Source organism: Mustela nigripes, chromosome X, assembly GCF_022355385.1.
Source record: "Mustela nigripes isolate SB6536 chromosome X, MUSNIG.SB6536, whole genome shotgun sequence".
Taxonomy (NCBI): Eukaryota; Metazoa; Chordata; class Mammalia; order Carnivora; family Mustelidae; genus Mustela; species Mustela nigripes.
This window is the reverse complement of record NC_081575.1, coordinates 92,575,808-92,600,934: the sequence shown is the minus strand read 5'-3', so window position 1 is coordinate 92,600,934 and position 25,127 is coordinate 92,575,808. Positions and strand designations below refer to the sequence as shown.

General features: G+C 38.0%; 1 protein-coding gene across 1 annotated transcript in view; it reads left to right on the top strand.

Annotated features, from left to right (window-relative positions):
• The window catches only part of CFAP47 (cilia and flagella associated protein 47), a 531,154-nt gene that overhangs the window by 363,772 nt on the left and 142,255 nt on the right, over positions 1 to 25,127 (top strand). Inside the window, exons 50-54 of the mRNA XM_059385274.1 lie at positions 1,000 to 1,134; positions 10,327 to 10,425; positions 10,667 to 10,817; positions 17,843 to 17,931; positions 20,916 to 21,185. Coding sequence (XP_059241257.1) covers positions 1,000 to 1,134; positions 10,327 to 10,425; positions 10,667 to 10,817; positions 17,843 to 17,931; positions 20,916 to 21,185 — 744 coding nt within the window. The remainder of the gene's footprint in view (positions 1 to 999; positions 1,135 to 10,326; positions 10,426 to 10,666; positions 10,818 to 17,842; positions 17,932 to 20,915; positions 21,186 to 25,127) is intronic.

Here is a 25,127-nt window from a genome sequence, read left to right as displayed (position 1 = left end):
GCATCAGTATTCTTGCTACAAGGAGCAACAGAAAATAAGCATCTTTCACAAGGAGCTAGCAGGAATCATTGACTGTCCATGTCCTGTGTAACAAGCCCATGGAATTTAGTCCCATTTGTGGACCCTGAAGTGGCTCATGGCCCAGCTTCAGCCCATCTCAGCCATGGTTCCTGCCCATCTAGCTCCTTGGGGAAGACACACTGTTCTGTGCACCTGAGGCACGCCCTCCAGTTTAGTTCAACTGCAGATCCTGAAATGGTCCTGTAACTTGGCCAGCCACTCCCAGTCATGGTCTGGGAACAATCATCTTGGGAGACATGCTATGCCCCAGAAGTGTGCCCATTGACTAAGATCTGTGCTTATATCTGGGATCAACCCCACAATCCAGTTTTTTAGCCCCTCATAGCTACAGTCTAGAAGCAGTCCTGCCTGCCCAGGGACTCAGAGGGAGACACGTCCATCCATGTTCTGTGGTCACGCCTGCCAACCTCAATCTGACTGTAGATCCTGAAACAGTCTGACTTCCACCCCTCTCAGTCACATTCTGGGGCCTATCCTTCTCACTCTTCTGAGAGTGGTGAGTAGCTGGTGAACTATTAGGAACACTCCCAGATACTCAGAGGGAGCCAGTGTAATACCAGGGACACTTCGTAACATGTGATGTCACCAGCTGCTACCAGTGTCACCTCTGTTTCATATCTATGCAAACCGAGGCACATAGCTGGTGATGGACATCCCCAGTTGTGAAACCAGGTATTACACTGCTCATTTTAATTAAAAACTGATTATCTCTTATACTTAAAACAAATATTAATGAACTCTGTGTTAAATTGTTCTGTACCAACATCAGGTTTAAATGTGATATTAAGGCCTAGGATTTGTATTTGGCTTTATTTTTATTAGTTTCAAGCTAAAGCATCTTTAGTACCTAAAAATTGACCTTTCATTTTAGAAAAACAATCCTTGGTTAATTTGGCATCTTGGACTTATATGTTCTAGGTGCAATTTCATTTTCTGTTAAACACAGACAAGATGATGACTCTCAGGAAGATTCAGATCAAGATCGAGGTCGAGTACCCTCCTTTCAGAAATCATTATCGGAACTATTCCACCAGATTAATGAGGAAGACTCAGGTAAATTGATAATTAAGGAAAGTTTCATGATCACTTTTCAATCATTCACTTTTAAATGGATAAATATTTTACATTCATAATGCATGTACAAGTGAGGGTTGCATATATCTGTAAGAATTTTATTGTATTATTTCAGGATTAACTTTATGTATTTACTTTATGGATTTGTACAGTTTTAACATTAATAAATTATAATACTTCAGCTTGAAGGCTGTCTACTCTTTCATAAGTGAAAAACTTTACATATACTTGTTATTCAACAAAAAATTGCAGTATATTTCTGATAAAATGTTAATGATATGTAATTTTTTAAAAGATTTTATTTATTTATTTGAGTCAGAGACAGAGAGAGCATGAGAGGCATGGGGAGGGACAGAGGGAGAGGAAGAAGCAGTCTCTCTGTGGAGCAAGAAGCCGGATGTGGGACCCGATCCCAGGACCCTGGGATCATGACCTGAGCCAAAGGCAGACACTTAACTGACTGAGCCACCCAGGTGCCCTAATGAGTATATAATTTTAACAAGATAATGTGCTTTTCTTCAGCATAGTAGATGATAACAATCTTCCTCATATGCTGAAGAAAGTCAGTGCTATTTTTTTCCTTCCTATGTTTTAAAGCTTTATTTGAATGTTGTTAAACATATCTTTTTAGTAGAAATTCAAAGGAAATAGCAATAATGGAGAACTGGAAGGCACAGGGCAGATTTTCTGGAAAATGAGTGATTGAATTCTCTTATGTGTGAGTAGCAGGGACATCTTAAGAGGCCATTAGAGAACAGTGGGTCAACTGAAGCAAAGCTGTGGAGACAATGAGGTATATCAAAGAAGAAATCTTTATTGAATGATTTTGTGTTTAGTCAGGATTCTTCAGTAAAACAGACACTACCATAATATAATATAATATAAATTGAGAAAGAAAGAAAGATAGAGAGACAGATGTTGAAATTTTTTTTAAAAAGATTTTATTTATTTGACAGAGAGAGTCCATGTGCACGTGCATATGCAGGGAGAACAGCAGGCAGAGGGAGAGGGAGAAGCAGGCTCCCTGCTGAGCAGAGGGCCCATGTGGGCCTTGATCCCAGAATCCTGGGATCATGACCTGAGCCAAAGTCAGACACTTAACCAACTGAGTCACCCAGGTGTCCTGAGATGCTGAAATTTTTTTTTAAATACCTGACATTATTGTGGGGACTGGCAAGTTGAAAATCTGTAGGTCAAGCAATCAGTGCAGAAAATTAGGTAAGAGCTGCTGTTGTGATCTTGGGCCTAAATTCCTGAAGCAGGGCAGGCAGGTTGCAAGCTCAGGCAGCTTCTCTTTAAGTCTTGAGTAAGAATTGATTCTTCTTCAGATAACATCAGTATTTAATCTTAGGGCCTCCAACTGATTGCAGGACGTGTACCCACATTATGCAGGCAATCTGCTTTACTCAGACTCCACTGTGGGGGGATCCACTGTGGGGGGGTCCACTGTGGTCCAGCCAAGTTGACACATAAAATTAACCATCACAGAATACATGGATTAAGAGTGTTTATTTATACACTATTCAAAATGGTTTGGAAAGGGAACAGCAGTCGGGGCCAGCTAGGCAGTACACTGGGACAGCAAACTGGCTTTGAAGTGAAGAGAACAATGTATTTTTATGGTGGCATGGGGATAGAGATACCATTAAAGAAGGAAAATATTTCAGAGGCCAGAATTAGATGACTCTCTCTCTCTCTTCCTCTCTCTCTCTTTTTTTTTTTTAATATTTTATTTATTTATTTGACAGAGAGTCACAGCGAAAGAGGGAACACAAGCAGGGGGAGTGGGAGAGGGAGAAGCAGACTCCCCACAGAGCAGGGAGTCCGATGCGGGGCTCAATCCCAGGACCCTGGGATCATGACCTGAGCCAAAGGCAGATGCTTAACCAACTGACTTGTTATCTAGTGTGTGCACTCAATAGAGGGGTTACTGTCAGTTCAAGGCCCATCAGTCCACTTGTCCACGCAAAACAGATGAGGAGACAGCAATACGATGGAGTAGTTTAGTTGTTGAAATATCAACAAGAAGAAATAAAAAGTCTGGGAGATTATAATACTTGACACAGTTTTGTGCTTGCTGATTTTGAGGTGACAGCAAGACATTTATGTAGCGATATCCAGTCATCAATTGAACATTTGAAGCTGAGGCCAGATGAAAAAGTAAAAGCAGGCTGTAAAGCTTTAGTGTTTCTTTAGTTGAAATGCAGGTGAGCTCAAAGAGTAGATGACTGTTGCAGATGGATTATGCTAAGTGAAAACCCCATCGAAATCTAAGGTAGACGAACCATGAAGGAAAGCCAGGTAAACGTCTGAAAGAAAATCAGAATATTAAGGTATCATGTTAATGGAATAAAAGGGAGTAGTGATACCTAATAAGAAAATGTGCATGATGTATTGACAGGTTTCAAGATAGATTAAAAGCTAGGAAAAATGCATCTAATAATATTACAAGTATCCCCAGTTCTTCAAAGTGGTTTTCTTATATCATACAGGATTAACCTTTCCATCTCCTATAAGAACATGGAACTTCTTCCTACTGACTGCTCAGCAGTGTATCTCTTTTCAGTTAGGGAAGCTTTAGTTAGGTAAAATGAATAAATTTTGGAGAACTAATTAATGTAGAACAACATGATTATAGTTAATAATACAGTAGGTTGTACTTGAGATTTCCTTAGAAGGTAGATCTTAAGTGTCTTCACCACCCCCACCAAAAATCCGTAATTAAGTGAGATGATGGATGTGTTAATTAGCTTAATTGTAGTGAGTATTTTATAATGCATACTGTATCAAATCAAGTTGTACCTTAAATATATATAATTTTTAATAGTTGTACTTCAACAAAGCTGGGGGGGAAAAGAAATGAAAACAACTAAAGATTTTTTTAACCTTTTACAAATTGAAAAATTTGAAAAATATTAGTTAACACTCAGTTTTGATGAGGATTATATTGAAAGAGACAACCTTATGCATTATAATGGGAATTTGAGACCATTTCCTTAAATGCTTAATTTAATATGCTTAAAACTCTTTTCTTTTTAGATTTTATTTTTAAGTAATCTCTATGCCCAATGTCAGGTTCGAACTTATACCCTGAGATTGAGATTCACATGCTCTACCAACTGAGCCAGCCCAGCACCCCTAAAACTTTTAAGATTTTTTATCCCCTTTGATCCAATTATTTCATTCTAAGAAATTAGTTTGAATAAAATAATCAGAGATCTGCACTTATATTTTTCTATAAGAATGTTCCTTATGTGATCTATTTTTTTTGAATAATTGACACTTAAATATGTTAGCTTTATAATTTTATTTAAAATAGTTTTGAATATGTATTACTTGCACAAAAGTTTTTTTTTCCATTCTTATTGAAAAATAGTTGACATACATCACTGTATAAGTTTAAGGTACACAACATGATGGTTTGCTTTACATATATTGTGAAAAGATTACCACAGTAAGTCCTGCTAGTTCTATCTTCTCATATAGATCCAGTAAAAAGAAAAGAAAGGGAAAAAAATTTCCTTATGATAAGAACTCTTAGGATTTACACTCTTAACAACTGTCCTATATATCATACAGCAGTGTTCGCTATAGTCATGATGTTGTAATTACATTATAGTCCTTATTTCTCTTATAACTGAAAGTTTGTATATTCTGACGACCTTTCTCCCTTTCTACCTCTCTCTCTTGTTCTACCTTTGATAACCACAAGTCTAATCTCTTTTCTGAGTTTTCTTAAAGACACCACACTTAAGTGAGGTCATACAGTGTTTTTCTTTCACTTTCTGATTTATTTCACTTTAGCATAATGCCTTCAAGGTATGTCCTTGTTGTAAATGATAGGATTTTCCTTTTGTTTTTGTTTTTGTTTTTTTAAATGGCTGAATAATAATCGATTCTATATATATATATATATTTCACAACTTCTTTATCCATTCATCCCATGATGAACACTTAGGTTGTTTCTGTTATCTTGCCTATTATAAATAATGCTCTGATAAACGTGGGGTGGATACATCTTTTCCAAGTAAATATTTTTATTTTCTTCAGATAAATACCCAAATGTGGGCATGGAAATTTTATTTTAAAATTTTGGAGGATTGTCCGTACTGTTTTCCATAGTGGTATAACTGTACCTAACAATAGTTCATCTGTCCAATGTGCAGCAAGCCAATTAAAAAAAAAAAAAAAACCCGAGCTTTTGCACTGAAGAAAGATAGCTATTTACGGTGTGGCACCACCCCAGAGAACAGGGAAGTAATGTTCAAAATCCTGAATTTTTGATGACTTGCAAGTGAGTGTTTTAGTGCAGAAATCAAGGGTAAAGGGCTTGGAATTTTGGGTCCTTCTGATTGGTCAGGATTGGGTAAACTTAAAGACTGATTAACTGATGCCAAGTCACCTGTTTCTTCAAGGTTGTGGTTGGGTGGTCATTTCATTCGCTGGTCTAGTTCTGCAAAACATTTTAACAATGTGTGTCAGTGATGAAATCTTTGTTAGCAAAAACTGAGGCTATACACCTTGTGACTATGATGTCAGCACAGGCTATTTAATTTCCTGTTCCCTTGGGCTAAATTTTCATTATCTTTTTTTTTTTTTAACTTTATTTATTTATTTAAGTTTTCTCCATGCCTATCATGGGCCTCAAACTCACAACCCCAAGATCAAGAGTCGCATGCTCCTCCGACTGAGCTAGCCAGGCACCCCTACATTTTCCTTATCTTAAAGCATATTCTAAGTTCCTTCCCGGTGTTTTTCCCATGGTCTTTAACTATGAGCGACTTGCCTTTAATTACTTAATTACTTAATTCTGTTGGTTTCAGTGGGTCCACTAATTTGTATTTGCTACCAACAGAGCACAAGGTTACCTTTTCTACATATCCCACCAGCACTTGCAGTTGTCTGTTCTTTAGATAGTAGCCATCCTAACGGTTGTGAGGCAATAGCTCATTGTGGTTTTTGATTTGCATTTTCCTAATGATTAGGGATAAAACTCAAGTTCTAATAGCAAATGTTGTCTGAAGGATAAAAATGTGTTTACACACACAAACACACACATGCATATGGATATACCAATTTTATATAATTTGTATACACCAGTGTATTTATACCTTTGTGTCTTTATTGACATATCAAGCCTGGAGTTTTATATAAGAAAAATAAGTATTTACTCTTAGTCATGAGGTAATGAATAAATTTCATCTTTAGGCTTTTCAGGAATTTCTAAAACTCACTATAGTGAATGTTACTGATTTTATAATCAGCAAAAAGTTTTAATGTGTTTAAGTCCTGTGGTTAAACAATGTTTAATAATTATTACTTTTGTTCTCGCTAATAAACCGTCTTTAATCTTATACTAACCAATAAACTCATACTGTTCATTTTTATCACTGCTGGAATTAAATCAGCTACATCACAACAGTGCCTTATGTGATCATCACAGCAATCACAAATATTAACTGTTATTGTTTCTGTGATAGCTAATTTTATGTGCCAACCTAGCTAGGTTATTGTGCCCAGATAATAGTAAAACATTTTTCTGGATGTTTCTGTGAAGGTGATTTCGGATGAGAATTATATTTAAATCTGTGGCCTTTGAATAAAGAAGATGGACCTCCATAGTGTGGGTAGGTCTCATCTAATCAGTTGAATATTTTAACAGAACCAAAACCGACCTCCCAGAACAAAAAAGAATTTTGTTCCCCAGAACAGAAAAGAATTCTACCCATGGACTACTTTTGGGTTTGCACTGCAATTCTTTCCTGGGTCTACAGCCTGGTGACCTAACCTGCAGATTTTGGATCTATCAAGTCAATTGCATGAGCCGTTTTCTTAAAATCAGTCTCTCTCAGCTTCTGTTTCTCTGTCTTTCTCTGTCTCTTTTTATGTATACACATATCCTATTGGTTCTCTTTCTCTGGAGAACCTTGACTAAGACAGTCTCTATTCCATAGATGAGCAGACTGTTTTATTTTTTCTTTGTGCCAACCCAGAACTGTAGGGCATTCAGTCTTTATAGTCACGAAGCCCTTTCTCTCCAGAATTATTTTCCCTGTGAGTTCACTGTGGATTAAAGCATAGGAAAAGCCAGTGGAATATACATGAGCAACCTAGAAGGGGAAACATTTTTCATTTTAACAACTTTGGTTTATTTTGAGATGTCACATTTAAACATCATAAAAGCATTTAAAGCACTGTCATAGAATTGAAGGAGCAGCCAATACAAAAGTGAACACAGGTTTCCTCAGTAACCAAACATCCACATAAAGCTGGTAACTTATTCTCTGTGCATTAATGGTTCCAAGGTAATTAGTTGGTGTCTATAAAATAAATAAGCACAGAAGGCAATTCAAAATACGGAGGTAAAATCACCCTTAAGAACTTCTCACAAGTACTTGGAAGAATTCACATGGGCCTTGTCTGTCTCCCTCTCATTAGCTAATTGTTCTGAATGTCTGGATTGTTCTTAGATCCACTAATTTGATAAATACTTCTTAATAGCTAAAGTATTAGAGTAGAGTGGCATACAATACAATATAATATAATATGGTATGAAGTAGTGCATTGCAGTACAATAAGATACAATGTTCCCGGTAGGGGGGAATAATTAAAAAAAACACAAAAGGTCAGTTACCATGTGGGATACTTGGGTGGCTCAATCAGTTAAACATTCCATTCTTGACTTCGGTTCAGGTCATGATCTCAGGGTCCTGGGATTGAGCACCGTGTGGTGCTCTGGTGGGTTGTGGGGCTTGCTTTGACCCTCATTTTCCCTTCCCTCTGCCCTTCCCCGCCACCGCCCCCCCCCGCCCCCCAGAAAAAGTATACCTCTTGCATACTTGGGAGAGACCCAGGAAGAATGAGTAACTCCTTGGAATGGCCCAAGCCCTTACCTTAAAATACAGTCTCCAGTTAAAGACAAAAAAGATGTTGGGGGATGGAGAACCAATAATGCAAAGTTAACAGGAAAGCACAGTAAACAAGAGTAACATTGTTTTGCAGATTTAGGTCACTGTCTTCTCCACTGATGCCAGTTTCTAGAGATTGAGTCTTCCCAGTTTCTTAGTACAGAGAGGAGACACCCTTACAAATGCAGATTTCCTTTAGAAATGTAAATGTCTCTTATAAAAGAGTAACTTTTACTCAGTTTTCAGAGCTTCTGTATCCACTTTTTAAAAAAATAATCTGTTTAAGGGGTGCCTGGGTGGCTTAGTGTGTTAAGCCTTTGCCCTTGGCTCAAGTCATGGTCTCAGAGTCCTGGGATAGAACTTCCCAGCAGGTTCTCTGCTCAGCAGGGAGCCTGCTTCCCCCCCCCCCTCTAGGTGCCTCTCTGCCTACTTGTGATCTCTCTCTGTCAAATAAATAAATAAAATATTTAAAAAATAATAATAAGCTCAAAAAGTCCTTATACCAAAGACATATTTTGGGGTGGCAAATTCTACTCCCCTTCACCATGAAATACAGTTCCATACAACACAATATAGTGCAATGCACAACACTCTTGTTCAGAAGCGAGAATTCCACTGGTCTGGGCCCCTTCTTTCAGATGAGGAAACTGAGGCCCAAAGGGTAATGATTCACCTAAGTAAGTTAGGCAAACAGAGCAGTACCCGGAATCTTTAAAACATGCCAATACTGATTTCAATATGCATATGAATAACTGAAATTGGAGGACATCTTAAACCATATACTAACTCAACACTGGAGAATAAAGAGTATCAAAGTAGAAGCTGAACAGATCACGTTAAACAAATGGCAAACTTGAGATTGAGTAAAAAAAATATATATATATCTAGAACCGTGATGTAAACATTACTTTCTCACCATGTAGTTCATTTCCAATCCAGCTTCCTTTAGGCTGAATTGCTAGCATCCTTTTTCACACTTCAAGAAAAGAAAAAATCTCATCAACTATTCCTGATTTTGTCCTTAGACTAGAATCTTAGAGTGCTGGAAATGTACCATTGTGATCTATAATATAATACTTAGATAGTTCTGATGAAGTTTGAGAATATAGGTGAGGTTCAGTGGGGTAGAGTCCAGAGCCAACAACCAAGAAAGAATTGTTGAGATGTCTTTGGTGCAAAATGGTGTTTTATTAAAGCACAGGGACCGGACCGTGGGCAGAAAGAGCTGCTGCCCCTGGGGTTGTGAGGGGTGGTCCATTATATACTTGCAAGTTGGGAGGGGGTCAGGAATAGCCTAAGTCTCTAAGGAATTTTGGAAGCAAAGTTTCAGGGACCTTGAGGGGCTAGCTGTTGTTGGGAAAAGGTCATTTATTACCGTCTAATAAAACCTTAGTCATGAGACCCTTCGGATGTTTATCAGTGGGCCATATGCTTGGGAATGATTGCCAGCACATATCTTGGAGAGTTTAGAGATAAAGGAAATTTCCAAATGAATTTTTATATGTTAAAGTAGACTACAGGATCCTGGTTGGGGGTGGGGGGGCAGTCAGGCTAGGATTCCCTTTTGCCCATAGCAAAATATTAAGGTGGAGGCAGTGGAGTCCCTAGAGGAATGTCACTCTGCCTGTTTCAAGGACTTGTCAGTGAGCCCTAGGTAGAAAGGAAATTTAGTAACTATTCTTCTGCCTTTGTTTTCCACATCCGTTCTATAGATAATATGTGAATGTTTGGGCAATTAGGGAGAGAAATGATTGGTTATTTCTTTGGAAATATCAATTCTTTTTTTTTTAAAGATTTTATTTATTTATTTGACAGAGAGAGATCACAAGTAGGCAGAGAGTTAGGCAGAGAGAGAAGGGGAAGCAGGCTCCCCGCTGAGCAGAGAGCCAGATGCAGGGCTCGATCCCAGGACCCTGAGATCATGACCTGAGCCAAAGGCAGCGGCTTAATCCACTGAGCCACCCAGGTGCCCCGGAAATATCAATTCTTAACTTAGAAGTAAAACATTCTTATTTTAGTGGTGAATATAATGAAGACATGGGGAAGGTGAAGAGCTTTTATGGCCATGCAGGATGGTGCTTCTCTTTGCACTTACAAATTGTAATGCAATCAGCTTTGCACCCTCCACTGCCCTTTCATAACAAACGAGTTCACCAAAGAGTTTGAAAACGGTATGTACTGAGGTTTCTCAAAGTTTTATGTTAAGTATGATATTCAGAAACCTACATTAAGAGATGTTTGTTTGTTGTTTTTTGTTTTTCAGATAATAGTTTTAGCAATTTCCATGTCTGGTATCATCTCGAGATCCATAGCTCTCCGGGACCACCAGTAAACATTATTGAAATGAAATGCCTTGCTCTGGTAAGAACCCATTAAATGTTTTAGACTCTATTTTTTTGCAAACAGAGCTTTTGGTGTACACTTAAATTGCGATACCTTAAAAACATCCATATTAAATGAGCACATTAGAATAAATTGTTCAAATTATAGCATTTTTAAAAAATTATAGCCGTTTTATTTTAAATTCGGTAATATGGACCTTAAGTACTTATGGAAAACATCTTTTAGCTCTATGGTATCTTATAGTAGCTTTACTGATTAAAATTCTACTTGCATATTTCAAGAGTTGCCAAGAGGGGAAAAAAAAAAAAGAGTTACCAAGAGCAAACTTAACCTTAGCGTACTTACCCTCACACATATGGTAAAAGCACGATTATGCTTTGTCAGGGATCAGGACTATCCTGTCCCCTCAAGGTCTTTCTGACTGGACTAAGAATCAAATTGACATGAGACAGATTAACAGGAAAAAAAATCAAATTTAGTAGTGTATGTTGGGAATGCACATAGACACAGAAACTACAAAGATAGGCAAAATGAGGTATATATGTCATTTTCAATTAAGGAGAGGGTGGTAGGGGTCTGAGACTTCAAAGGGAAGAAATGCAATTTACATAAAGATGAAAAAGGATAAATATTTAGTAAGCAAATGTTTGCTGGGCCTCTTGGAAACAAAGGGATACAGAGAACTTTGATCAATCAGGCCTTGCTAGGTTCCTCCCTGTCCAGTTCCTAGTGTAATGTAGCTATCTGTGGTGATAGCTCTCTTTTTTCCGAACAGGGCTTCTGTCTAAATCCTTTTTATGCAGTTGAGGAGATAAGTAAAGAGCTTTTCCTGAATTTGCTGGGTTTTGATTGCTTTTTAACTCAAAATCATCTTCCTGCCAAAGTGGCAAATTTTTTTTTTTAAAGATTTTATTTATTTGACAGGGAGAGATCACAAGTAGGCAGAGAGGCAAGCAGAGAGAGAGAGAGAGAGAGGAAGCAGGCTTCCTGCCTAGCAGAGAGCCTGATGCGAGACTCTATCCCAGGACCCTGAGATCATGACCTGAGCTGAAGGCAGAGGCTTAACCCACTGAGCCACCCAGGCAGCCCCCAAAGTGGCAAATTTTTGAGGAGACCTGTCTTTGGTTCCTGCAGTCTCTTGACTCTTTCAGTACTGATTCTTCTTGGTTTCTACATTAGGCCTTTCACTTTAAAACACATTTGGAGGGGCACCTGGGTGGCTCAGTGAATTAAAGCCTCTGCCTTCGGCTCAGGTCATGGTCTCACGGTCCTGGGATTGAGCCCCGCATGGGGCTCTCTGCTCAGCAGGGAGCCTGCCTCCCCCTCTCTCTCTGCCTGCCTCTCTGCCTATTTGTGATCTCTGTCTGTCAAATAAATAAATAAAATCTTTAAAAACACACACACACACACACACATTTGGAGTAACAGGGATAGATTTGGCATTTTAAGTAATACTGACTAAGAATAGGAGTGTTTTATGTTACTTATTAAAGCATTACTAAATCCATGTTCATTATTATTATTTAATAAAGTTAAATATTGAATCTTGTTGTTGTTGTTTTTAAGACTTTATTTACTTATTTGAGAGACAGGGAGAGCATAGCAGGGGAGAGAGGGTCAGGGGGAGAGGGTAAAGCAGATTTCCTGTTGAACTTGGAGCCTAGCGCTGACCCCGATCTGAGGACTCCGAGATCATGACTTAGGCTGAAGTCAGACACTTAACCAACTGAGCCACCCAGGTGCCCCAAATTGAGTTTTGGTTTAAATGAAACATGAAATCGGTATTAATTTCTCTTAACCATGTTTTAATTTGATTTAATTTTCTTATTGTTAATATTCAGATATTTAAATTGATGGTAAAGATTACTTTCATTTTTAAACATGCAGATATAGTTTTCATAAAATTGATTATTTAGAACCTTGAACTTATGCTCCAACAAATAAAAAAATTAAAAAAGACTAAAATAGTTTAAATCTGTAAATCAATTACTTGCCCACTTGATTTCTGGGTAAATCTCCACTGAGACATAGAAAATGGGTGGTTAAACTATTGAGATGCACTCAAATGGAGCTTGCAAAAGCATTCTCTTCTAAGTGGAAAATGATTTAATATGATCATGGTAGGGTCATTTCACTCAATGAAAATGTCTCATTTCTGTGATCCTGTTATCACTACAGAATAAAATCTTTCTTATGGGTTATTTTAAAATGATATAACTTTACATAACCACTTGCTGTGGAAAATGATTACTGGATTAGCACAAATCTCTTTCAGGACACAGGAGAAAAAAAACATTTTAAATGGGTCCAGGAGAAATTGGAACCATGAGGTGGCATTGGCTCCCTTATTAATTGTATGTTAATATAGACATTGGCTCCCTTATTAATTGTATGTTTAAAATAGGTATAGAGATGAGTAGAGACCTGCAACTCAAAGTAACAAAAAAAGATTTAATTGTAAAATACTAGTAGACAAACAATGGTTTACATCTTCTCATGAAATGGTATATAATGTGCCCCCCTTTTGGGAAGAGTTGTTAACCCTTCAAGCAAAACTGATAGAAATAGAAATTAAGATTTTTTAACTCTCAACTTTGAATGTTAAAGATTGTTATACTGACTGAGAAAATATACCATCAGGGTACTTTATGTGGATAAGTAAGAAGACTGAGCAAAAAGAAAACACCATCTGTTTCTTTTAATGTGCTTCAAATATGTTTTCATTTTTAAAATTAATATTTGCATATACACTTTTCAGGAACACATTATTTTCATAAATAATGTATTTTCAAACAACGGACCTTGTCCATTTTCCATAAAAGACTTGCCCCTCCCTATGTAATAAATTTCATTATTATTGTGTGTTAAATAAAAATACAACCAAGTGGGGCGCCTGGGTGGTGTAGTCGGTTAATTGCATCCAACTCTTGGTTTCGGCTCAGGTCATGATCTCAGGGTCCTGAGACAGAGCCTCACATTGGGCTCCTCGCCCAGCTTGGAATCTGCTTGAGATTCTCTTTCTCCATCTTCTATCCCTCCCTCTCATTCTGTCTCTCTCTCTCTCTCTCTCTGAAACAAATAAATACATTCTTTTAAAAAAAAGTACAGCCAAGTATATTAGAAGATCTAATTGGCTTTATTAAATCAGCGTCCCATCTAGCCAGTAGAGGGGAGCACCATGGAGTTGTACAAAATGAAAGGTTTTTATAGATGGAGGGTAGGGCAAGAAATTTATTAGGGGAAAAAAAAAAAAGGATTGTTCTAGACAAAGTAACTTTTAGTCATGGTAAAGAGCAAGGGGTCTTAGCATGCCAATTAGTTCATTTTCCTTTGAGGGATGGAGAAGGTATATACAGATTCATTGGCACCCATCAGAAAATTCCTGACTGACCAACTAAGGCTACATTATATAGCCTATATATATATATATAAGGCTATTTGTGTGTGTGTGTGTGTTCACATCAGCTTTATTTAAAACACTCGTAGGCTTTGGGCTCCTACTCATAGTTTAGACAGAGATGGTGACTGGCATGCAAATAATAACCATTGGACACTTGCTGAGCGTCAACCATTGCTCTGTTTTGCAAGTATGAACTCATTTAATTCTTACTATAACCGTGTGATCTAGGAACTAATACTTTTCCCTTTATAAAGATGAACAAACTGGGATCCAGAAACTTGCTCCAGCTTAAATAATAAGCCAGGGTCAGCACTGGAACTCAGGTGGCCTGGGGCTTAGTGACCCTCTCAGGGCAGAATGTGAGCAGGCGTTTCCTCCAAGGTTCCAGAGGCCCAGCTCGCTTCCCTCTCCCCACCACCCCCATACCTAAGATCACAATGAAGCCAGATGGAGCCACTGTCTGGGTAGTTCTTCTAGGCTACTGTTGACAGGCAACTTTATGACCCAGGAGGCTCATGTGAAACCTACATCAATATTTTTATGGCAGTTTGAAATTGAAACTGCAATTAAAATATGTGTTATGCCTCTACTTTGGGGATTTGGCGTAAGTGATGCCATTTGGGGCCTGTGGTTACTTTTAATTTGGTTTGATTTGGTTTGTTTTTTTAAGTTTGTTTATTTTTATTTTTTTGGTAATCTCCACACCCAACATGGGGCTCGAACCCACAACCCTGAGATTAAGAGTCATGTGTTCTTCCAACTGGGCCAGCAAGGCTCTGCATTTTTGTTCTTGTTTTTGTTTTTAACACATGTAATTCTCATTCAGTTTGTGTTGATTCACTGTCAGTTTTTACTTTAAACCTTTCCTGGTTTGGGTACCACAGTGTGATACCTATAACTCATCTTGTTTACGTATGCTCTTCTGATTATTACCAATTTCACCATTGCTCTTATTTTTCATTAGGTACAGTTAACATAGTTATTTTATAAAGATATTTAGTAATTTATATCCAAGGTCTACATAGATAAAAATGCAACTCCTGAGCCTCCATTCCATTTAGCAGTACAGGAGTAGAACTTAGCGCCATGAATTGCTAAATTGCTGTTTGTCACTACAGGTAGGTGTATTGTACTAAGCAATCACTTTCAGCTGAAGTTGATACCAGAGGGGAGTCTTTTTGGACTATCTCAATCCAGTTAGGCTGCTAAATGACAGTGATGTTGTCTCCTAGTTATTGTTTTCCCATCTTTCTAGTAGTAATTGCCTAAGGTCAAAATAAATGTACTCTTTTAACTCCCAGACATGATGGTTCAGTTGGTGGAGATCATATGGATTCTTTTAGATAATTCTATCACATAAATCTTTGTGCACTTCTTGAAGAAGTATTCCAAATACTTTCAAAAGTATGCTAAAATTGTTGTCCTTACCTATATACTGTTAGCTAATAGTTTTTTAATGCATTCACTATTTTGCCAAACTTTTGAGATGTATTTTATTTAAACCTTAGATCATCAAATGTAGCAATGGAGCTTTCAAGATACTAAGCCATCTCTGATTTTCCATCTGTATCTCAGCTTTTGTTACATTCAACCAGTTTTCACATCTTCCTTAAAGATGGTCAGAATCTCTCTAAAATAGCATTCATGTAAGAAATGTTTATACCCTTAAGGCACATAAATTTGGTTACTTCTTCAGAGTAAGTTCCAAAAATCAGGTTATATTCACAGTAAACAATAAGTGGTTGTTAGCAGTCCATTATCTCTTGGTGTAAATTATTTAGTATTCTCTTGGAATTTTTAACATGTGATATCTGCTATTCCATTTTGTTTGACCTTAGAAATCTCTTATATGTCTTATAGTTTGACTGTGTGAGAATAATGAGAGCGATTCTTTATCTTCCTACTGACAATAATTTCAATGTACAGTAATGAGTTACAAATGTGTTCTGAAAACAAAACTTAAGTGTGTGGATAAAACCTATGCTTTAAGCTTTAGATCAGTCATAGCCTCCATAATATTTGTTCTGTTGTCAGTGACAATTGAGTGACTAATTTTTTTCATTTTATAATCAATCTTTAATGAAATTCACTGTATTATTAATGGTGAGACCCAGAAGTCTCTCTGCAAGTTAGTGAGAGAAGAATGTTGGGGAGGGAAACATTTATTATACCCTTGAAGGTTTTTTTGGCTGGTCTAAGAATTAAATTGACATGAGACAAATTAACAGGAGAAAATCAAACAGAAGTTTAATAACATGTATATCTCCTTCCTGTATACATGGGAGAGACCCGGGAAACTGAATAACTCCTCAAAATGACAGAAGCCTTCATCTTAAATACTAAATACTATCTTCAACTAAAGACAAAGCAAAATGTTGGGGGTGGGGAGTCAGTTTTATTGGAGGTGACCAGGAAAAGCATTGTAAACAAGGGTAATGTTGCTGTGCCGATTTATGCTTTGCCTTTTCTATTGATAAGAGTCTCTAGAGATTTAGAGTCATTCCCCCATCCTCCCAGCCCCCAGTGAGGGAGATGCTATTACAAAAGCAGATTTCCCTTATGAATGTAAATGTCTATTATAAAAGAGTAACTCCTACTTAGTTTTTCTAAGGAGCTTAGTGTTTGTGTTTGTTGCTTCCTAAAAATAATCAGTTTAAAATAATCAGTATGACAAAGAGACATATCTTGGGATGGTGACATTTTCTCCCTTTCAGGAGCATAGTTAAAAACACTATTATTTTCTTCTTCTTGATTTTTTTTTGTATTTTTATATTCTATATTTTTTGGGGGGGTGAAAGATCATATATCATGGCTATTGTACATGATACTGAAATTTTTCTTCCTCGTGAGGTCTTGATGTAAAAAATTAATTTTCTGATTTGAATTTATCTTGAGAAAATAAAATTTAGACTATATGTGTACATGTACATGTATGTAAATACATGTATACAGCCATGAGCAGGCTATGAAGGCACACACATGAGTTTTGTCTTTCCACAATGTCAGCCTTATTCAGTCATGAAGCAAAGTTAAATCACAATGATAAAGCAGGTTCAGGATTCCAAACTCAGTGACAGTTCACCATGTGATCCAACTTGGCTTCTTACATGGCACACAGAACAGAACAGAAGACAAGCCACACAACAAACGAGATAACAGAAGGGGGTAGGAAGTTAACGAACCAAACCCGAAGTCAGTCTGTGGGTGCACAGTTGGAGGTGAGGCCTGGGTCCTGTCCGAGTCAACTTTGGACTCATCTTTTATTATATTCAAACAGTGAAGGATCTCAGTTTTTGGAGATCCATCGCACAGAGTTTCAGCTGCTCAGCCGCTCAGCCGCAGTTGCCTTTCTTTAGTGGTCAGACATAGAGAAGTCATGTCTGAAGAGTCTTGCTGCTGAAGTCCTCCCCTTTTTAAAGGGATTGAATCTGTCTTGGGCCGCTGCAGACCTGCTCTGGTTCTCCTTGTTACCAGTGCTGGGGCATCAGCTGATGCTGGTCCTGGTGATATCTTGTAGCTGCAGTACCTTTAACTACTTGCGTCATTGCTTGACATAGGCCCCTGCTTGACATGAGAGGCTCCATTTTGTGCTCTACATATATACATACATATGTATGTATACAGAGAGCAGAGGGAGAGAGACCTTATCTTAAACAGTTAAGCAGGAGGCTAATTCCTAGGGATCAGTCCCTACAACCAGATATATTTCTTTTTTTTTTTTTTAAGATTTTATTTACTTATTTGACAGAGATCACAAGTAGGCAGAGAGGCAGGCAGAGAGAGAGGAGGAAGCAGGCTCCCTGCGGAGCAGAGAGCCCAATTCGGAGCTTGATCCCAGGACCCTGAGATCATGTCCTGAGCCACAGGCAGAGGCTTTAACCCATTGAGCCACCCAGGTGCCCCTCAGATATATTTTTATTTGTCACAGCTTCTAATAGCTGCTGCACCCCCACTCCTGCCCCTGAGGTGATGGTAAGTGTCTGAATACACACAAACAAACCTATACACTCTTCAGGAGTTTCTGACTTTTTCACAGGTTCTCAGTGCCTGTCGAGTACATGCTCACTCACACATCATCTGCCGGTCCGGCACTGGCAACACATCTTGATTGCACGTCTGCATTCTGTATGTCTCAGGCTGGGTGGGGAGCTGTGAAGCATGACTTTCTTAAGTATGGGGCCATGCGGGTGGCAGTAGCAGAGGAATGTCAAGGGCATTTCTAGTTTTCAGCTGTCTGCCTGTTTCCTCTGAGTTCTGAACTGTTGGCACTAACTTTTCAATTTAGGAAAATCCCTGAGACAGACTGTAGTTATCACTTCTTTTGAATTACATGGTACATTTTAAAACACCCTGGTACAGTTTGTTTACTGACTTGGTGATGTTTGTAAATGGAATAAAATTAAAATTGAAAATTTCCTCAATAATATGCCTCACTTAAATTAATATTGTGTGTTTTGGACCTCAGAAATAACCCCTTTAATTTTTTTTTAATTAAGTAGGCTCTGTGCCCAACATGGGGCTTGAATCCATGACCCTGAGATCAAGAGTTACATGCTTTACTGACTGAACCACCCAGGCACCTCAGAAATAATCCCTTTAAAAGGAACTCATGGGGACACCTGGGTGGCTCAGTCGGTTGGCTCAGGTCATGATTCCCAGGGTCCTGGAATTGAGCCCCATGTTGGGTTCCATGCTCAGCAGGGAGCCTGCTTCTCCCTCTCTCCCCTTGCTTGTGCTCGCTCTCCCTATCTCTCTCTCTCTCAAATAAATAAGTAAAATCTTTAAATAAAAAAATAATAAAATGAAGTGAACTCATGATTATCTTCTGGGAGAAGATATGGTGGGAAATATATCCTGCTAGTGCATGTTGAATTGTCATTGACTCCATTAGGCATTTATGGGCAAAAAAACATAATCTTGATTTACTCTGACCCAGTTAGAGTAGGAAGTGATGAGGTTTTCAGTGCAAATACTTGGTGAGTTAAATTTTCCCTATTCAGAGAAGGTGTGAACTGGCCACCAAATGATAAATTCAACCCACTGTCTTTCTCAGAGCTGTCCTTATCAATAACGTTCATGAAAGGAGGTAGCCTAGGTTTACTTGATACTTTTAAACTCTTCCGGAGTAAGATTTTATCAGTGGTTGCTGTATTATTTAGTTCAAAGTATCCAGACTATTAGACATATTAACCATTAGGTTTATATACAAACACTAACGTGTCTTACAAATTGCACATTTATTCTTTAGCGAGTATTTAATGCCTCTGGTATCCTTCTCACTATTCTAGATGCTGAGGAACAGTGATGAATATTACAAACAAGGCCCCTATTTACATGGAGCCAACATTATAGTGGAATAAGACAGAAAACAAAAATAACATTGAAATAAGATATTTCATGGGAAGTTTTTCTGTTGTCTTATATTTTCAACTAAAGACAAACCTGAGAGCCGTTGATAATTTTCGCTTCATGTTATGAAAGCTCTTCATAAAGTCCTTTATAAAGGACTCACTAAATGTTTTAGTTATGGTGTTTTTTTTTTAAGATTTTTTTTAAAGATTTTATTTATTTATTTGACAGACAGAGATCACAAGTAGGCAGAGAGGCAGGCAGAGAGAGAGGAGGAAGCAGGCTCCCCGCTGAGCAGAGAGCCCCATGTGGGGCTCGATCCCAGGACCCTGAGATCATGACCTGAGCTGAAGGCAGAGGCTTAACCCACTGAGCCACTCAGGTGCCCCTAGTTATGGTGTTTTAGCTGACATGATCAACTCCACAATTTCAGTGGCCTAACACAATAAAAGTTCTTAATACTTGTAACACTCTGGTGCACTTGTTCCCAATTTGTGGCTGATATCTACCATGTTGTGTTCCAGCATCCTCCCATATAAAAGTTCCATCAACCTTTAGGAACTAAGCAGTTCCTGTATATGTGTGTGTGTGTGTGTGTGTGTGTGTGTGTGTGTGTGTGTATATATATATATATATATATATATATATATATATGGAGAAAGAAAGAGGAAACAGAAAAGAATTTCCACTGGTTTCTCAATCATGTCATCGCAGAGGCAGTACACATCACCTCCACCCATATGCTATTAGAGAGAACTAGTAACATGGCTATGCCTGGGTGCAGGAGAGTTTGGGAAATGTTACCTCTTGTTGGGCAGCTCCTGCCCAGCGATCTCTTCATATTATGAAGGGGAGCACAGAATTTTCCTGGAGGGATAATATTTTTGCCATGTCAAGAAAGATGAGACATCTTTAGCCTATCACCCACGTCCAGCCTCTGTGTAAGTTGGCCAGAACACAAAAATGAGGTGTGGCTTCTTTAAAGAGTGGAAACTGACAGTTTAATGCTCATTGGATTTTGGTGAGTTCTTGCTAAAAGACTGGACCATGGATGGAGGGGAAGTGCCTAGAGAGACAGCTTCGGCACGTTCACTGGCACATGACAAGATCTTGTAGATCAAAGTGGATTCTACTACGTGTCAGGTGGGCTAATTTAAAAGGATCTGCTCAACATGCATTCTGCCAGGGTGAGAAGAACCCAGGAAAAAAGGTCTGTATGGGGTAGTGCTAGGAAGAGGAAAAGAGAAGGACCTAGAAAGTCAACTGGAAAAGATCAGTCAGTATCAGTTGAGTAAGTGGCCTTTGTTTTTTTTACCTCTCATCCCATCTTCATCCTGTAGCCTTGAAGATGCCATTTTAACATAGTGATTACAGGAGAGGAAATTAGAGTGGAGGCTTGAAAAGAGCAGGTCACATCTACCTGCTTCCTCACAAGCAGTCTGAAAAATTACTACGTATCTTGGGGGTAGGGAGGGAGTACCAGGAGGAAAGATCAGGGAAAACATTCATTGGACATGAAATGAAAATGTTGATTGATTTTATACCTCTCTAAAGATCTGACAACCAGACTGCTCTGGCATTAGGAACTATTCTGAGAAAACAACAAGGTGGAGATAGGGAGATCCTGCCAGGTTTGGAGATCAGTAGTGGAAGAGAAACCGTTTTCAGTTCTCTACCGAATTTAGTCTATTCCGTTTTTCTGTTACCATGACAATAAATACCTAAGCTAAATTTAGTGATAATTGTGCCAACAAAAATAGTCCAGAGTATCGTCAACTGTGGCGTGAAGACTGAGGAAATGCACCCAGGTGGAGCAACTGACAAATATCCCGGCCCTCGGAACAAAATGAGCTTGGTGAGACTGGAGGTAGTAGGTAGGAGGCCAGACATTCCAGGAACAGAAATGATGCCTGTGAGGCTGGAGCTTGGACAGAAATGGCAGTTGGTTGGGGATTGCGGGGGGCGGGGAGGGGGCGCGGTTCTTCCAGTCAGAGGTGCCGTCAGGGCCACATCTTGCAGGGCCTCTGAGGGTAAGATGAGATTTTATTCCACGTGCAACTAGAAGCCACTTGAGAGTGTAAAGAGGAATGACCTGACCTGTTTTAAAATCTCTCAAAATGTTTTTTCTATTTTAAGAAAATAATGAACATATAAATTATATTTAGATGCCAAAAATATCTTTAAAGGTTTATTTATTTATTTATTCATGAGAGAGGGAGAGAGAAAGGAAGAGCACAAGGTGGGGAGGGGCAGAGGGAGAGGGACAAGCAGACTCTCTGCTGAGCACGGAGCCCCATGAGGGGCCTGATCCCCAGACCCCAAGATCATGACTGAGTGAAGTCAGATGCTTAACTGATTGAGCCACCCAGGTGTCCCTGAAAATATTTTATATTTGTTTTAAAGTGAATATGGTGGGTGAGGGGTCCTGAGAGGCTCAGTCATTTAAGCATCTGACCCTTGATTTCAGCTCAGACCATGATCTCAGGGTCATGAGCCCGAGGCCTGAATCGGGATCTGCACTGGGAGTGGAGCCTGCTTAAGAGTCTCTCTCTGCCCCTCCCCATCTACCCCCTCTCCTCCTCTCTCTCCATTTCAAATAAATAAATACATTTTAAAAATGAAAATGAATATAAGTAATCAAAGTTCCTCTGAAAACGTTTATAATTTGCAAAATTCAATACATCTGTTTGTACGTATTTTAAACCTATTCCAATTTCAGCTGAGTGAATTTTTTCAGTGTTCTAAATTTCAACATCTTATGAAGGTCTCCATGCTCTAAAATCTTTACTTATATGCCACAGGATTAAATATACATAATTTATTGCTTTTACAAAAGGATGATGAAAAATGAAACCAATTTCTTTAAGCAGTCATTATGTTAGCTAAAATATTGCTTAAGTACAATCCAGAGAAAAATACTGAACACCTTATAAAGGAATGCTTTCTATCATTGCACCCAAAAGAGGCCATGTAAAGACAAAAGACAAAAAAAAAAGTCACTATTTCACTTGAATTTCCAAAACCAAAATCAGTCCAAATTGATATATATTTAATTCTAAAAAAACTTATAAAACCACTCATCAAAGTGGGAGAATATGCCATTGGCAAGACATACACTAGCCAAATATTTCACACCTTTTATATAGAGAGCGTAATCACAGAAATTCAGCTGTCTTTATATTTCCTATTGAGTGAGAGTTATTTGTCATAAAATGGAATGGGGGTGGCAGGATGCCTTAGACAATAAGACTGTCAACCATTTTTGCAAATGACTTCTTTATACATTATTTTTCTGACGTTGAAAATAGTTATGTATTTTTGGATTATGTAGCTAACACAAAGGAGGTATTTCAAGAATAAACTTACAAACCTGGATCATCTCATCAAATGATGAATGACAAAAATCACTTTAACTTATTGAGCACATGAAATATTTAAAGAAATATCTAATTTTTATGGCCTTAAGAAATACAGTTAGAAAATTAATCTTGTCTAAATTAATTTTGACAGTATTTTGGCAGATGTATATTTAAAAGAGATTATTCATACAATACTATATTTTAAAGGTGTAATTTAGGGCTTTTTATCGATTTAAACTTGAAAAGAAAATATTCAAGTTATAATGAACGTTGAAATTATTTTTTATAATGCTGTAGTTAAATTTGACACGAATTTTACCAGACTAGAAATACAGCACTCTTAATTAATTGGATACTTAAAGCTTTTTACTATAATGAAACATTCGTTTCTATTGAGTCTCGTGCCGGTTTTGAGGCCCCAGAGAATTCCACTGCAGGCTTTCCCTAGAGACTGCCTTACTGCTGTAGTGCAGGTGGTTCGAAGCAATTAACGATTGCTCTCTGGAAGGCTGCTCGATTTTGAGGGGGTGTCCAGACCTACTGGATAAGAGTGAAGTGATCAAGTAGTGGTATTTGCCATGGATGTGTGAAAAAGAGGCTCTTACACACGTGCCCCAGAGCTGCCATCCCCATTTGCATCTCTAAAGATTCGTCCAAGGTTAGAATGTCCTAACACGTTTGTATCACTAGGGCGTGCTTCTGTTTCATGGCTTGTCGTTCACAGCCATTGCAGTAGATTGAAAGTGGTTTTGTTCTACTTTGTGTTCAGAATCTAAATGTGATGAGACATAAAGCCATCTGATATTCCAGTACTTCATTCCTCTTTAGACCAGAGTTTTTCAATGTACGGTCTCAAAAAAATGTGAGTGTGTCAAAACAAGCATTTGGGGGGGGGGGTATAATAGAATACAAGAGAATAGAAAGCATCAGAGAATGTCACATGTGGGAAGAGCAGGGATCATTTTGTGAATCTTTTTTTTCAGTGGTATGTGTATGTGGGCCACGTTGTGATGTAAAATGAATTATTCTAGGTTGTGATGAGAACATTTTGAAAATCACTGGTTTAGATCCTAGTATTTTTACTTCTGTGAAGAAGAAGCTAAAGCATTGTTTTAAACTGACACTGACCTTGTCTGAGAAATATCTGAGTAATAGACCAGGACAAATGTCTAGTCCAAAGCTGTCTCATTTCAGTTTTCTGCCTAAGGAGCTGGGCAAAGTTTCTAGGCCAATATTATAGTTGGTATTTGTTATCCTGGCATATGGCCTAGTCGTTGATTTGTGTGACCCTTAGAAACTTCCTTAGGAGGCTGAGTTCTATAACAGTCTCATGAAATACTTCAGAGTGCCTAGAAAATGATAAACTCAATGACCTAATGTCATTATTGGTTTTTTTCTATTTTATATTTTTAATTATCTTTCTTTATAATCATGAGCTTAGTTACTACAGCAATTTAAATGCCCATATATTTTAAGAATCCATGATTCTAATATCTCCTGAAACTATTATGGATAGCCATTTTCCCATGCATTTATAATTAGATCTGATTTGTAATAAATGATATCCTGATTTAATTGTAAATTTGTATATATTCTTGTTTTTCATCTCTCCTTACCAGATGATGTTCACCACACTCAATGCTGTTTCCATTCCCCTAAAACATAACATTTATCCACTCATTTATTTATATATTGGTAATTAAGCAAGTGTTCATTCTTTGGGTGAAGCTGTAATGTTTATCTTGAAGATATGTGTTGTAAATAACTCTCTCCCCGTCGCCACCTGTCCCTACCAGCTTAGTATCAAGGTTGTTTTAGTCATTCTGTAATGTGATAAGTTTCAAAATAATTGCAAGTCCTAAAGTACACCCATTGCCAAGCTTTGAATTATGACTGAAATGCGTGACATTTTCCATTTCATTAGGGTAAGACATTATAGACAACTCATCCTTGTTCAGAATTGAGATATGTCCTGTCTATTGATCACCTTTAACATTTTTGTTTCAATTAATGGCTTTTTACTATTACTATAGTATAGTGGAGATTGTGGCTGTAATGGGATGAAATATAAGTCATTAGAATGGTCAGAATGGGGATCAAGAAATATCTTAGAACCTGAACAGTACCTTCCAGGGCTAAGTGGGTGTAGCTAGAGGGACAGGATAGGAGAAACCAGAATGGAAGGGAAGACTCTAAACAAGAAGGTAATTGTATTATCAGCATGATTTGTCTTCTTCAGATTTTCCTTAGTACTTGATGCTGATGTAGAGAGATACTTAAAGTGTGTCCTCTGTATCAGCAGAACTTTTTAGAAATATATATTATCAGGCCCACATCCCAGAGTGACTGAATCAGATTCTTTGCGGGCAGTGGGGGCCAGTAATCTGTGTTTTAGCAATCTCTGCAGATGATTCTTATGCATGCTAAAGTTTGAGTAACACAGCTAGAGAAAACATTGACAAATGGACCTCATGGTCATAATGGTATCAAAGAAAACGAAATTTTATTTTTTTTTAAGATTTTGTTTATTTGGCCATGCGTATTTTTTTTTTAATTTTTTATTTTTTATAAACATATATTTTTATCCCCAGGGGTACAGGTCTGTGAATCACC